Below are 15557 nucleotides of genomic sequence, written 5' to 3'. Positions count from 1 at the left end.
CCGTCCCCGGCTTTTGCTGTGGAGGCGCAGGGGGCTGCTTAGGCGCACGCTGTTGACGGGAACGAGCGCGCTGGGGCTGTCCCTGTGCCTGACGAGGCCTTCGGGCCGGCTGGTTGTACCTACGCTTTGCAAAAGAATAGGGTGCAGCCTGCCGTGCCCGGGAAAAACGCCCACCAGTGGGGGCGGATGCTGAAGGCGCCCGGTGGGAGAGCTTGTCGAGAGCGGTTTCCCGCTGATGCAGTTGGTCCACCATCTGCTCGACCTTCTCACCGAAAATGTTATCCCCCCGGCAAGGGACGTCGGCCAGTCTCTGCTGGGTGCGGTTGTCCAGGTCAGAGCCGCGCAGCCATGAGAGCCTGCGCATCACTATACCTTGGGCCGCAGCACGAGATGCCACGTCACAGGTGTCAAAAATACCCCTGGACAGGAACTTTCTGCATGCCTTCAGCTGCCTGACCACCTCCTGATAAGGCCTGGACTGCTCCGGCGGGAGCTTCTCGACCAGGTCCGCCAGCTGTTGCACATTGGTCCGCATGTGGATGCTCATATAGAGCAGGTATGACTGGATGCGGGTCACGAGCATGGAGGATTGGTAGGCCTTCCTCCCAAACGAGTCCAGAGTGCGAGACTCCCGCCCCGGGGGCGCCGAGGCGGTATCCCTCGAACTCCGTGCCCTCTTGAGAGCAGAATCCACGACCGCTGAGTCATGGGGCAATTGGGGCCGCATGAGCTCTGGGTCGGAGTGGATCCTGTACTGTGACTCTGCTTTCTTGGGAATGGTGGGGTTAGTTAACGGTCTCACCCAGTTCCGGAGCAGCGTCTCCTTCAGGACATTGTGCAGCGGCACCGTGGAGGACTCTCTAGGTGGTGATGGATAGTCGAGGACCTCGAGCATCTCGGCCCTCGGCTCTTCCACAGAGACCACGGGGAAGGGAATGGTGATCGACATATCCCGCACAAAGGAGGCAAAGGAGAGGCTCTCAGGAGGTGAGAGCTTCCTCTCCGGTGAAGGCGTGGGGTCCGAGGGAAGGCCCGTAGACTCCTCTGAGGAGAAATATCTAGGGTCCTCCTCTTCCCCCCACGAGTCCTCATCCTCGGTATCGGACATTAGCTCATGTAGCTGAGTCCTGTACCGGGCCCGGCTCGACGTCGAGGCACCGAGGTCTCGGTGTCGTCGAGCGGTGGACTCCCGCGCCGGCGGGGACGGAGCTCCCTCCATCGACGTCGACGGGGACTCCACCTGCGTAGCAGTCGAGACCGGCACCGCAAGCGGCGGCGGTGTCGACAGCTCCGGCGCCGGGCTAGAGCTCGCCGGCGCCACAGTCATCGGCGCCGAGGGCGCAAGCACCCCCGGCGCCGGCACAGCCTGGCGCATCAGCCCTTCCAGGATCCCCGGAAGGATGGCTCTGAGGCACTCGTCCAGGCCCGCTGCCGGGAAAGGCGGTGGGGCCGGTAAGGGTGTCGGTGCCGGAAGCTGCTGGGAGCCAGGAGACGGCACCGAAGTGCCGGAACCCCGACGCGTCGGTACCTCCACAACCGACGGGGACCTCTCCTCTCGACGATGACGCTTCGGCGTCGACTCCTCTTCAGGATGCACCGAGGGCGTCCGGTGACGACGCTTTTTGTCCTTCTTTCGATGCACGTCACCGGCGCCGGAGGGCATGGAAGAGGAGGAGGTCGATCCCCCTCGGTCTCGAGGCACCGGGTCAGACAGGGTTCGGTCCCGTGGCTCACGAGCTGAGGGAGTGACCGGGGCCGACTGCCCACGCGGCCTCTCAACCCCACTCTCACCGGCGGACCGGCGGGCCGACGGGACCTGTTCTCCTGGGGTCGCTGCCATCGGTGCCGATGTCTCGGGCATCGATACTGGTACCGAAGAACCGGCCTTCGATACCGATGCCGTCGAGGTCGACGTCGAGGGGCCGGCGCAAGTTCCAAAAAGACGGTCCCGCAGAACTTGCCTCGCAACCTGAGTCCGTTTCCGGAGACCGAGACACAAAGCACACGACTTGAGATTGTGCTCCGGCCCGAGGCACTGGAGGCACCAAGCGTGGGTGTCGGTCTGCGAGATCGGCCGGCCGCAGCGACCACACTTTTTAAATCCACTCGGGACCTTCGAGGACATCGAAGGAAAAATCGCGTCGGCGAAGTCAAAGTCGTCAATGGTGGCTAAAATCACACCACGAAAAAATAAACGACCGAGCGACCACTAGGCCGCAACGTAGCGTCCCCGCTGGAAGCGAGGGAAAAGGGGAGCGCGTGCTCCACACGCGCAGTCTTTTTTTTTTTTTTTTTGTAAAAAGAAAGGTAGAAAAAAAGGAAATTAAATTAAATTAACGAAGCGCGATCCGCGTATACGCGATCGCAAGAATCCGGCGGCTGAAGTAGAGAGAGCGGCAAAGCACGACTCTCTCCAGGCGCGGAAAAAAAGGAACTGGCGGGAGCGGTCGCGCACGGGCGGGAAGACGGCCGCGCATGCGCGGTGGGCGTGCCCTGCGTGCCGACCGTCCCGCGAAGCTTTTTTCCGGTTGGTGGGGGCTGCCGCGGACGTCACCCAGTCGTGAGAACAAGCAGCCTGCTTGTCCTCGGAGAATACATGTCCCTGGGCTGTGTCAAAAACTACTCCCAGATACTCCAAGGACTGGGAGGGAACCAAATGACTCTTGGGCCGATTGATTACTCGGCCTAGAAGCCGCAGTAGACAATCGTTTGTCATTATGAAAGGAAGACCGCTGCTGAAATCTGGAGCACTGAAATGCAAAAACTACGACCAAGTCAATAGCGGTGGAAGTCACGGAAACGAGGTTTAGAAGAGACCGACCTTGCATTAGACTTGGGCTTATCTTCTGGTAGCCTCTGAGACTTCGAATCTCCCAAGTCTTTCACAATTTTTCCAAGATCTTCACCGAACAAAAGCTTCCCCTTAAAAGGAAGTCTGGTAAGACGCTGCTTAGAAGCCATGTCTGCCAACCAGTGGCGGAGCCACAGGAGACGTCGAGCCGAAACCGCTAAAGCCATCTGCTTAGCAGACGCCCTGACGAGGTCATACAGAGCGTCCGCCAAAAAAGCAAGAGCCGACTCCATAGGAGGACCAATAGATGGGGGAGAAGCAGGATCTGGAACCTGTTCTAAACCCTGCTGGATCCAAGAAAGGCATGTCCTGGCAGCATAAGAGCTACAAATAAAGGCCTGCAAGGCCAAGGCCGCCACCTCAAAGGAACGTTGAAGGGAAGCTTCCAGACGTCTATTTGAACGTCTTTAAGCGCAACCCCACCTTCCACAGGAAGTGGTCTTCTTGGTGACAGCAGTAACCAAAGCGTCCACTTTAGGTAAGGAAAAGGAATCTAAAGTAGAAGCAGACACCGGATAAAGATGGGCCAAAGCCCTAGCCACTTTGAATCCGCTCTCAGTATCAGACCACTGAGCGGAAATCAGCTCCTGAAAGGAATCATGCATAAGAAGGACCTTAGAAGGTCTCCGAGTGCTTGCCATTTTTAAATTAACTGAGGTTGACGCCTGAACCTCTGGATCTGAAATATTCACGTCTTCCAAGGCCTGCGAGATCAAAACAGGCAACTCATCACAATGAAAAATCCTTACAGTCGTAGGATCATCCTGTTCAGCAGGGAGAAAAATCAGACTCTTCCAAGTCCTCCAGTCTAGAAGGATGGCCAGACTCACCCGAGCCCGCCAAAATGGAAGGAGGAGGGGAATGGGGTCCCAAGGACCCTTCCTCAGGTAAAGAAGTTAACCTCCTACGCTTAGCCACCGGATCCTCAAGCAGCAAGAGAGAGCCCAAATCTCCCTCTCTCTCTGCCCTCTAGCAAAGGCTCTAGAGGAGGAGGAGGGGACACCAGAGAGCCTTTTTTAATTAAATAAGCCTGCGGCATTAAAAGAATAAACTCTGGAGAAAAATCAGAAACCGAAGGAGCAGCAGGAGAAACTTTAGACAGCACTTCAGAAAGTGCTCCTGAGGTGCCAGGGACCGAGGCAGCTGAACCCGAGAGGCGGGAAGAATCTACAGAAGAAAATGGCACTGGCTTCACAACCGCCTCTGACGCGGGAAAACCGATGCGTGCCGCTGAAACAGACACAGGGGAAGAATCCCCCACAGTCTCCCCGGTCCCTTCCGAGTCAGCGACGACCTCAGCGCACCTAGCTAAACAAACAGCCACTGCGAAATGGCGAGAGCCGCAGCGGGAGCAGCACTTAACACCTTCCACCGCCATAACACGGTCCGCCCCCCGGAGCCTAAGTGAAACGGCGCCAAACAGCTAAACACTCACCGAGGCAGAAAAAATGCTTTAAGCGGCAGCGGAGGCTCTCCGCAGGAGTTTAACAGTACTCCAGATCCCTACAGCCTGGCAGCTGATCAGAAGAGCCTGTTTGCCTTCTTTTTTTGTTTCTTTGTTTAGCCGGCTGTAAGCTGCAGAGCTGTGAGGAGAGAGGATTTTTTTTTTTTTTTTTGCTAATTCTGATAATTAAAGTAGCTAAAACTATGCATTCTCAGAAAAGACATTTACTTTTATGTATAGGTTTAAAATCTTTTTTTAAAAAGTTTCTTTTCACAAGAAAAATAAAACACTATTTTTTGGGCCTGAGAAGAACCTTTTTGTAATTCCCTAAGGAAAATGTCTTAAGTCTCATAAGCTTGCATCTTTTAAAACATTCCATATTAATACTAACCTCCCTGTTTACAAAGCCGTGTGGCAATGCCAACACAGCTCATTCAAAGTGAATGGGCTGTGCTGGCATTACTGCACCAGTAGCTGCTAATGTGGCTTTGTAAACAGGGGGGTAAGTTAATATCTCCAACCAATAACTTATTTTCTTTTTATTTCTTTGTTTGCAGAACAACAATACATAAGTTTGCCGTTTTTAAATAATAACATTTTCAACACAAGCTGAAACGTAGCAAGTAACTTGAGTATGCCTACTTTTAGAAGCTACCTAGTTCAGAAACTTAATAAAAACTAAACGCAGAAACTTAATAAAAACTATAAGTGTTAGATGTCATTACCTCATCTATAATTGGCTTTAGAGTAACCTGAAGATAATGCATCCCTGCCAGCTTCATGGTCTCATCAATACACTTGGATGTTAATGAATTTCCTCTGAAAATGGTATTTGGGTCCCTAAGAAAATAAAAACAGATTTCTGTAATTTAGTTGTCTTGTGTAAAAACAAAAAACAAAAAATAAAAAAGCAAAGGCACAAGGACAAAAGAAACAATTACAGGGCACGGAAACCAATTTTTTTCTGTAAACCATTATCCATCTGATCTCCATTTGACCAGAGACTGTCATCTGCAACATTATTAGAAGTGCTACAAAATTTTCACATTAGGCAGTACTAACGACCATGTCAGCTATAAAAAAAGTTATTTCTTTTCTGCTTGTGGCTATTTAAGGAATAATTTTCTCCTCTTTATCACTGTTAAGCAACTGGTCTTTCATTAATTTTTATTTATTTTAATTCAGCTTAGCAATAGGATGAACTTGTATTTATTTCTTTTAAACCCAGCCCTACATCTGAGTTTACAGCTCAGCTGAAACAGGCCATTGTAGCACTATAGAAACAGAGAAAATGATGGCAGATAAAGACAATACAGCCTATCAAGTCTGCCCATCCAGAGCAACCAATAAGCTCTAGAATTTTTCCTCTCCTTTACAGACTTTGTTCTTGTCCCAAGTTTTCTTGAATTCAGATACCGCCCTTGTCTCTACCACCTCCACTGGGAGGCTTTTCCATGCATTCACTACCCTTTCTGTAAAGAAATGCTTCCTTAGATACTCCCAAATCTATCCCCATTCACCTTCATCACATACCCCCTGGATCTACAGCTTCTTTTTACAGAATCCCACCTCCTGTGAATTTATGCCACAGAATATTTAAAAGCTTCTATCATTTTCCCCTTTCCAGCTTTCTTCCGAAGTATACATATTGATCTTTAAGTCTGTCCCCATATGCTTTAAGATGAAGAGCACGGAATATTTTAGTAGCTACCTTCTGGACCAACTCCATCCTGTTTATATCTTTTTGAAGGTGTAACTCACCATCAGCCTTCATTCACAGTTACTTGGATTTTTCTCTGCCTATTTCTATATCCTTCTATCAACTCTGGTGAGACACTGCAGTGCAAAACTGGCCAAAAACTGTGACTCCCTCTGGAACCTAACATGGATCTTAATGGCTGCTAGGTGTTACTACTGTATAGTAATTTGGATGCCTTCTCCCCCAGGGGCTGTTAATGTTGCATCTGCAGGATCCTGGACCATCAGGCTGGCCTTAGTGTTGACATGATTAATTTTGAAAGTTAACAATTTGTAATGCCATCTAGAATGAAAAAAAAACCTGCATTCCTGTTACTTACAAGCTTCAAGGAATGCCACTTTAAAGCGAATGCTACATACCTGTAGAAGGTATTCTCCGAGGACAGCAGGCTGATTGTTCTCACTGATGGGTTGACGTCCTCGGCAGCCCCCTCCATCGGAAAGTTTACTAGCAAAGGCCTTTGCTAGTCCTCGCGCGCCCATGCGCACCGCGCATGCGCGGCCGTCTTCCCGCCCGAAACCGGCTCGAGCCGGCCAGTCCAGTATGTAGCAAGACAATACACTTCAAGGGAAGACTCAACTCCAAAGGGGAGGCGGGCGGGTTTGTGAGAACAATCAGCCTGCTGTCCTCGGAGAATACCTTCTACAGGTATGTAGCATTCGCTTTCTCCGAGGACAAGCAGGCTGCTTGTTCTCACTGATGGGGTATCCCTAGCCCCCAGGCTCACTCAAAACAACAACCATGGTCAATTGGGCCTCGCAACGGCGAGGACAAACTGAGATTGACCTAAAAAATTTACCAACTAACTGAGAGTGCAGCCTGGAACAGAACAAACAGGGCCCTCGGGGGGTGGAGTTGGATCCTAAAGCCCAAACAGGTTCTGAAGAACTGACTGCCCGAACCGACTGTCGCGTCGGGTATCCTGCTGCAGGCAGTAATGAGATGTGAATGTGTGGACAGATGACCACGTCGCAGCTTTGCAAATTTCTTCAAAGGAGGCTGACTTCAAGTGGGCTACCGACGCAGCCATGGCTCTAACATTATGAGCCGTGACATGACCCTCAAGAGCCAGCCCCGCCTGGGCGTAAGTGAAGGAAATGCAATCTGCTAGCCAATTGGATATGGTGCGTTTCCCTACAGCCACTCCCCTCCTATTGGGATCAAAAGAAACAAACAATTGGGCGGACTGTCTGTGGGGCTGTGTCCGCTCCAAGTAGAAGGCCAATGCTCTCTTGCAGTCCAATGTGTGCAGCTGACGTTCAGCAGGGCAGGAATGAGGACGGGGAAAGAATGTTGGCAAGACAATTGACTGGTTCAGATGGAACTCCGACACGACCTTTGGCAGGAACTTAGGGTGAGTGCGGAGGACTACTCTGTTATGATGAAATTTGGTGTAAGGAGCCTGGGCTACCAGGGCCTGAAGCTCACTGACTCTACGAGCTGAAGTAACTGCCACCAAGAAAATGACCTTCCAAGTCAAGTACTTCAGATGGCAGGAATTCAGTGGCTCGAAAGGAGGTTTCATCAGCTGGGTGAGAACGACATTGAGATCCCATGACACTGTAGGAGGCTTGACAGGGGGCTTTGACAAAAGCAAGCCTCTCATGAAGCGAACAACTAAAGGCTGTCCTGAGATCGGCTTACCTTCCACATGATAATGATAAGCACTGATTGCACTAAGGTGAACCCTTACAGAGTTGGTCTTGAGACCAGACTCAGACAAGTGCAGAAGGTATTCAAGCAGGGTCTGTGTAGGACAAGAGCGAGGATCTAGGGCCTTGCTGTCACACCAGACGGCAAACCTCCTCCAATGGAAGAAGTAACTTCTCTTAGTGGAATCTTTCCTGGAAGCAAGCAAGATGCGGGAGACACCCTCTGACAGACCCAAAGAGGCAAAGTCTACGCCCTCAACATCCAGGCCGTAAGAGCCAGCGACTGGAGGCTGGGATGCAGAAGTGCCCCTTCGTCCTGTGTGATGAGGGTCGGAAAACACTCCAATCTCCACGGTTCTTCGGAGGACAACTCCAGAAGAAGAGGGAACCAGATCTGACGCGGCCAAAAAGGAGCAATCAGAATCATGGTGCCTTGGTCTTGCTTGAGTTTCAACAAAGTCTTCCCCACCAGAGGTATGGGAGGATAAGCATACAGCAGACCCTCCCCCCAGTCCAGGAGGAAGGCATCCGATGCCAGTCTGCCGTGGGCCTGAAGCCTGGAACAGAACTGAGGGACTTTGTGGTTCACTCGAGATGCGAAGAGATCTACCAAGGGGGTGCCCCACACCTGGAAGATCTGTCGTACCACACGGGAATTGAGCGACCACTCGTGAGGTTGCATAATCCTGCTCAACCTGTCGGCCAGACTGTTGTTTACGCCTGCCAGATATGTGGCTTGGAGCACCATGTCGTGACGGCGAGCCCAGAGCCACATGCTGACGGCTTCCTGACACAGGGGGCGAGATCCGGTGCCCCCCTGCTTGTTGACATAGTACATGGCAACCTGGTTGTCTGTCTGAATTTGGATAATTTGGTGGGACAGCCGATCTCTGAAAGCCTTCAGAGCGTTCCAGATCGCTCGTAACTCCAGAAGATTGATCTGCAGATCGCGTTCCTGGAGGGACCAGCTTCCTTGGGTGTGAAGCCCATCGACATGAGCTCCCCATCCCAGGAGGGACGCATCCGTGGTCAGCACCTTTTGTGGCTGAAGAATTTGGAAGGGACGTCCCAGAGTCAAATTGGAGCAAATCGTCCACCAATATAGGGATTTTAGAAAACTCGTGGACAGGTGGATCACGTCCTCTAGACCCCCAGCGGCCTGATACCACTGGGAGGCTAGGGTCCATTGAGCAGATCTCATGTGAAGGCGGGCCATGGGAGTCACATGAACTGTGGAGGCCATGTGGCCCAGCAATCTCAACATCTGCCGAGCTGTGATCTGCTGGGACGCTCGCACCCGCGAGACGAGGGACAACAAGTTGTTGGCCCTCGTCTCTGGGAGATAGGCGCGAGCCGTCCGAGAATCCAGCAGAGCTCCTATGAATTCGAGTCTCTGCATTGGGAGAAGATGGGACTTTGGATAATTTATCACAAACCCCAGTAGCTCCAGTAGGCGAATAGTCATCTGCATGGACTGCAGGGCTCCTGCCTCGGATGTGTTCTTCACCAGCTAATCGTCGAGATATGGGAACACATGCACCCCCAGCCTGCGAAGTGCCGCTGCTACCACAGCTAGGCACTTTGTGAACACCCTGGGCGCAGAGGCGAGCCCAAAGGGTAGCACACAGTACTGGAAGTGGCGTGTGCCCAGCTGAAATCGCAGATACTGTCTGTGAGCTGGCAGTATCGGGATGTGAGTGTAGGCATCCTTCAAGTCCAGAGAGCATAGCCAATCGTTTTGCTGAATCATGGGGAGGAGGGTGCCCAGGGAAAGCATCCTGAACTTTTCTTTTACGAGATATTTGTTCAGGGCCCTTAGGTCTAGGATGGGACGCATCCCCCCTGTTTTCTTTTCCACAAGGAAGTACCTGGAATAGAATCCCAGCCCTTCCTGCCCGGATGGCACGGGCTCGACCGCATTGGCGCTGAGAAGGGCGGAGAGTTCCTCTGCAAGTACCTGCTTGTGCTGGAAGCTGTAAGACTGAGCTCCCGGTGGACAATTTGGAGGTTTTGAGGCCAAATTGAGGGTGTATCCCTGCCGGACTATTTGCAGAACCCACTGATCGGAGGTTATGAGAGGCCACCTTTGGTGAAAAGCTATCAACCTCCCTCCGACCGGCAGGTCGCCCGGCACTGACACTGGGATGTCGGCTATGCTCTGCTGGAGCCAGTCAAAAGCTCGCCCCTTGCTTTTGCTGGGGAGCCGCGGGGCCTTGCTGAGGCGCACGCTGCTGACGAGAGCGAGCGCGCTGGGGCTTAGCCTGGGCCGCAGGCTGTCGGAAAGGAGGATTGTACCTACGCTTACCAGAAGCATAGGGACCAGTCTTCCTTCCCCCGAAAAATCTTCTACCTGTAGAGGTAGAGGCTGAAGGCTGCCGGCGGGAGAACTTGTCGAATGCGGTGTCCCGCTGGTGGAGAGACTCTACCACCTGCTCAACTTTTTCCCCAAAAATGTTGTCCGCACGGCAAGGCGAGTCCGCAATCCGCTGCTGGAGTCTATTCTCCAGGTCGGCGGCACTCAGCCATGAGAGCCTGCGCATCACCACACCTTGAGCAGCGGCCCTGGACGCAACATCAAAAGTGTCATAAACTCCTCTGGCCAGGAATTTTCTGCACGCCTTCAGCTGCCTGACCACCTCCTGAAAAGGCTTGGCTTGCTCAGGGGGAAGAGCATCAACCAAGCCCGCCAACTGCCGCACATTGTTCCGCATGTGTATGCTCGTGTAGAGCTGGTAAGACTGGATCTTGGCCACGAGCATAGAAGAATGGTAGGCCTTCCTCCCAAAGGGGTCTTTGCCCGGGGGCGCCGAAGCATGCTCCCTAGAACTCTTAGCTTTCTTTAGGGCCAAATCCACAACTCCAGAGTCATGAGGCAACTGAGTGCGCATCAGCTCTGGGTCCCCATGGATCCGGTACTGGGACTCGATCTTCTTGGGAATGTGGGGATTACTTAATGGCTTGGTCCAGTTTGCAAGCAATGTCTTTTTCAGGACATGGTGCAAGGGAACAGTGGACGCTTCCTTAGGTGGAGAAGGATAGTCCAGGAGCTCAAACATTTCAGCCCTGGGCTCGTCCTCCACAACCACCGGGAAGGGGATGGCCGTAGACATCTCCCGGACAAAGGAAGCGAAAGACAGACTCTCAGGAGGAGAAAGCTGCCTTTCAGGAGAGGGAGTGGGATCAGAAGGAAGACCCTCAGACTCCTCGTCAGAGAAATATCTGGGGTCTTCTTCGTCCTTCCACGAGGCCTCACCCTCGGTGTCAGACACAAGTTCACGGACCTGTGTCTGCAACCTCGCCCGGCTCGACTCCGTGGAGCCACGTCCACGATGGGGGCGTCGAGAGGTAGACTCCCTCGCCCGCATCGGCGAAGCTCCCTCCGCCGACGTAGTCGGGGAGCCTTCCTGGGAGGTGGCCGCGGTCGGCACCGCACGCGGTACCGACGTCGGGGACCTCAACCTGGGCGATGGACCAGCCGGCGCCACGCTCGACGGTACCGGAGGCGCAAGCACCGCCGGTACCGGAGGGGTAGGGCGCAACAGCTCTCCCAGAATCTCTGGGAGAACGGCCCGGAGGCTCTCGTTCAGAGTGGCTGCAGAAAAAGGCTGAGAGGTCGATGCAGGCGTCGACGTCAGAACCTGTTCCGGGCGAGGAGGCTGTTCCGGGCTGTCCAGAGTGGAGCGCATCGACACCTCCTGAACAGAGGGTGAGCGGTCCTCTCGGTGCCGATGCCTGCTGGGTGCCGAATCCCTCGGCGACCCAGAGCTCTCGGTGCCGACATGGGGAGGAGACCGGTGTCGATGCTTCTTCGACTTCTTCCGAAGCATGTCACCGGAGCTCCCCGGCACCGACGAGGAGGACGTAGAATCCATCCGTCGCTTCCTCGGGGCCGAGACCGAAGAGGGTCGATCCCGGGGGGGCTGTACCGCAGGAGCCCTCAGGGTAGGAGGAGACCCACCCGAAGGCTCACCGCCACCAGCAGGGGAATGGACAGCCCTCACCTGCACTCCTGACGATGCACCTCCGTCCGACGACATCAGCAGACGAAGTCTCGGTACCACCGACGTCGATGCAGTCGCCCGATGCCTCAGCGCCGATGCAGAGGTCCGATGCCTCGATGCAGTCGATGGAGCGGCAGCCAAGGAAGATGGTCCGGACGCTGACGACGTCGATGCACTCGATGCCTCCGGTGCCGATGTCGACGAAGAGCCCGAGAACAAAACGTTCCACTGGGCTAATCTCGCTACCTGAGTCCGCCTTTGTAACAGGGAACACAGACTGCAGTTCTGAGGGCGGTGCTGGGCCCCTAGACACTGAAGACACGCAGAGTGCCTATCAGTGAGCGAGATTACCCGGGCGCACTGGGTGCACTTCTTGAAGCCGCTGGAAGGCTTCGATGTCATGGGCGGAAAAATCACGCCGGCGAAATCAAAGGCCGAAATGGCGAAAATTGAAGCACCAAAATTTAAAGGGAGAAAAATCTCGACCGAGGCCAAACTAGGCCTACCCCGACAACGAAAGAAAACTTACGGGGCAAAAGTTGAGAAAATTACGGGAAGGGCAGAAAACCCGAAAGGGTCTTCCGGAACACTTCCGGAGCGCTTCCCGAACTTTTTTAAAGAAAAACAAGGAAAAAACACGTCGAAAAGGACGCGCGAGGTCGACTCTCTGGGGCACGAACGGCGTAACACGACCGTACCGAGCGCGGACGAAAGAAGACTGGCCGGCTCGAGCCGGTTTCGGGCGGGAAGACGGCCGCGCATGCGCGGTGCGCATGGGCGCGCGAGGACTAGCAAAGGCCTTTGCTAGTAAACTTTCCGATGGAGGGGGCTGCCGAGGACGTCAACCCATCAGTGAGAACAAGCAGCCTGCTTGTCCTCGGAGAAAAATATCTATACAATTCTGTCAACTCAATATTTCAACAGAATGCATTCAAGGTATCAAAACTGAGAAATTGTTTTGGATGATAAGGATAAAGAGAGCAGGGAGCACTTTATAAGTATTAAGGGTGTACCTAATTTTTTCTTTATATCGATGATCTCTTGGCTCTCTCTAATTTAGAGGACTGGTTCAGTTACCATATAAAGTCTTATAGAATCAGTTATTTTCTTTTATTACAATACTAGTAAAAAAGCCCCGTTTCTGATGCAAATGAAACGGGGGCTTGCAAGGTTTTCTTCTGTGGGAGTGTGTGTGTCCCTGCCCTCTGGCCTCTCTCCCCTCCCCCCTCTGAGTCCTTCACTGTTACAGAGCCAGCGATTTGATTTCGTGCTCTGCTCTTTTCCTTCACTTCACTGACTGTGTTACAGAGAGGGCGGGGCAGACACTCATAGAGAAACCGGATATCTCGCCCCCTTCACACTTCAGGCTGGAGGCTTCATAGAACGTTGGTGTTGCTTTTTATATAGAGAGATTGTGGTGGTTGATTTTCTCTACAAGTATTTTACTTGAATTATTCTTAAAATTCAATAAAAAATAAAATAAAATAAAAAAATGTAAGCATGAAACAAACATTTTCACAAAATTCCAAATCCCAACAAGGACACCTTGTTTCATCTGATAAGCTGTCTCAGGGGATATATTTGTGTTGCAGAGTTATGAGAGCAGCAAGTTTATACCCCTTGAGGCAGCCTGTCAGGCGAAGCAAGGTACCCTTGCTGGGATTTAGAATTTTGTGAAAATGTTTGTTTGAATAGAAACTCTCTTTAATGGCAGTTGCCAGTAAGAAGTTTTAGTACTGCTGAATAAAATACTGCACCACCTCTGACTGCACCATATTTGTGTTGCACTTAGAATAAATGGGTGGACAACTAAGAACTGACTTCCTTGGTTCTTTCCCACACTTTTTTGCTTTGTTTGCTTTATACCATGACGTTTTTGTTTTCCTTTTCTACCTTTGTGAGGTCTGCCATCTTCACACCAGACAGGCAAGTGACCAAGTGATTCTCATGTTCACCAGCCACCCAGCTATCTTACATGTCTAAAGATCAAGAGGCAGATGCACTAAACGTTTTTCATCGTTAAATGAGCCCTCGGGGAAGAATTTCCGATCCTTTCCATGCACTAAAGCCTATTTTTCGACGGTAGTAGCAGCTAACGAAAACGGAATGGAGATGAGCAATTAGTGTGAAAACCCCATTGAAACGACATGCACTAACCTTTTCCGATTGCCTTTACGCAGGAAAAGGGCAGGAAAACTAACGAGAGGTCTGGACCTCTCGTTAGGACAGCTCTGTGCCAGGAAAAAGTGTTAAGTGAAAAAATAAACAAACTTTGAGCCAATCCCAGCGCATTAGCAGAGCTAAAAGCGCTGTGATTGGTCCAAGGGATGTCAGAAAACACATAAAAAAATAATAAAAAAAAAGGATCGGGAGGGGGCAAGGGCGCTCATCATAACCACGTCATAACCACGTTCATATAGCACGTGCATAACATACGCAGTTAATTTACGTGCAGCAGTTATGGCAGCCAGAGGAAGAAAGCCTAATTTTGCAGATATGGATGTCCTCTGGCTCGCTCAACTTTTCATAATAAATGAAAAGCGTCTTTTCCCCCGCGCAGGGAGAAGGAGGAATATCGGGCGGATGGACAAGGGCTGGGAGACTCTACAACGCCTGTTTAATAAGCGTTCCTCCTTTCCCAGATCTGTAAGTTGGCAGTATATAGGGCTCTACGCACAGTGTCGTACCAAGGGGGTGGGGGCGGTCATCCTATTCACAGAGGGTGTCCGTTCATGGGGGGCCGGGGGGGCACACCCTATGAACACCAGTCATTACATATAACAGATTTTTGCATGTGCATGAAAAAACAAAGGTGGTCCAGTTACTGACATCGACAGTGCATGCCTATTTCCAGTTTTTAATGTACATCTGCTTTCCCTTTTTTTGGGTTTACAGGTTGAGGAGCTAAAAAAACGTGCGCGGGCGTTGCGCAAGGACCACCCCGAATGGCTAAAGGAGGTGAAGGCAAACCTTGACAACAGCCCAGGTATTGGTTCATTTGACATGAGTCTGCCACATTACAGGTTTGATAGTGGCCTTGTGCTTTTATGTGATAGACAATGTTTGTCCGTGCAGAATTGTCATCTTCTGAGGACGAGGAGCAGGAGGAGGAGGAGGAGCAGGAGGAGGATGACGTCGTTGAAGGGTCCCTGGCTGCTGTCGCACCTCCCCGCCCTTCCGCTCCTACCCCTGGTCCCCACCTCCTGCCTTATGCCCGTTGCCGTCCCGGCCCCTCCTCAGGTCTCCAGCCCCCCCCCAAGAGATCCCGCCAGTCCATTGTCTTGCGCCTCCCTGCTCCCAGGTATGGCCCTTCCCACCTTTCCTCTCCTCCTCCCCGTCTACATTCCAGTCCCACCAGCCCTCCTGTTTCCCCCGCTTCCCCCCCTCCGCCGCATAGTCCCACCAGCCCCCCTGTTTCCCCCGCTTCCCCCCCTCCGCCGCATAGTCCCACCAGCCCCCCTGTTTCACCCGCTTCCCCCCCTCCGCCGCATAGTCCCACCAGCCCTCCTAGTACCTCCTTTCACGCTCCCCATCTGACCTCCCTCCCTCTTTCCCTAAGCCATGCCGTCCCATCCACCTCCGCAGAGGAAGTCACCCCTGTCCTTGAGATGTTCCAGATGGAGGAACAGGAGGGTGAGTTACCAAAGTCTGCGTCATGACTCATCTCTAGCCTCGTTATACTTGTTCATAATAATAATGTTGGCTATTATTGCATATCACTGTGTGTTTCTGTTTTACAGCAATTCGTGGTGATGTTTTCTGACAGTTCTTCCATTGTCTTTTGTAACAGGTGCCATTGTGGACCTCACAGGGGAGGACAACAGTGATGTCCCCTCACTACTGACCACCC

General features: G+C 52.4%; 1 protein-coding gene across 1 annotated transcript in view; it reads right to left on the bottom strand.

Moving 5' to 3' along the window:
* RASA3 (RAS p21 protein activator 3) overlaps positions 1 to 15557 on the bottom strand; it is a 615753-nt gene that overhangs the window by 92578 nt on the left and 507618 nt on the right. Inside the window, exon 12 of the mRNA XM_030201492.1 lies at positions 5021 to 5135. Within this exon, the coding sequence (XP_030057352.1) occupies positions 5021 to 5135 (115 nt within the window). The remainder of the gene's footprint in view (positions 1 to 5020; positions 5136 to 15557) is intronic.

The sequence above is a fragment of the Microcaecilia unicolor genome, chromosome 4 (assembly GCF_901765095.1).
Source record: "Microcaecilia unicolor chromosome 4, aMicUni1.1, whole genome shotgun sequence".
NCBI lineage: Eukaryota > Metazoa > Chordata > Amphibia > Gymnophiona > Siphonopidae > Microcaecilia > Microcaecilia unicolor.
The sequence above is the reverse complement of the archived record's forward strand: the minus strand, read 5'-3'. Positions and strand labels throughout refer to the sequence as shown.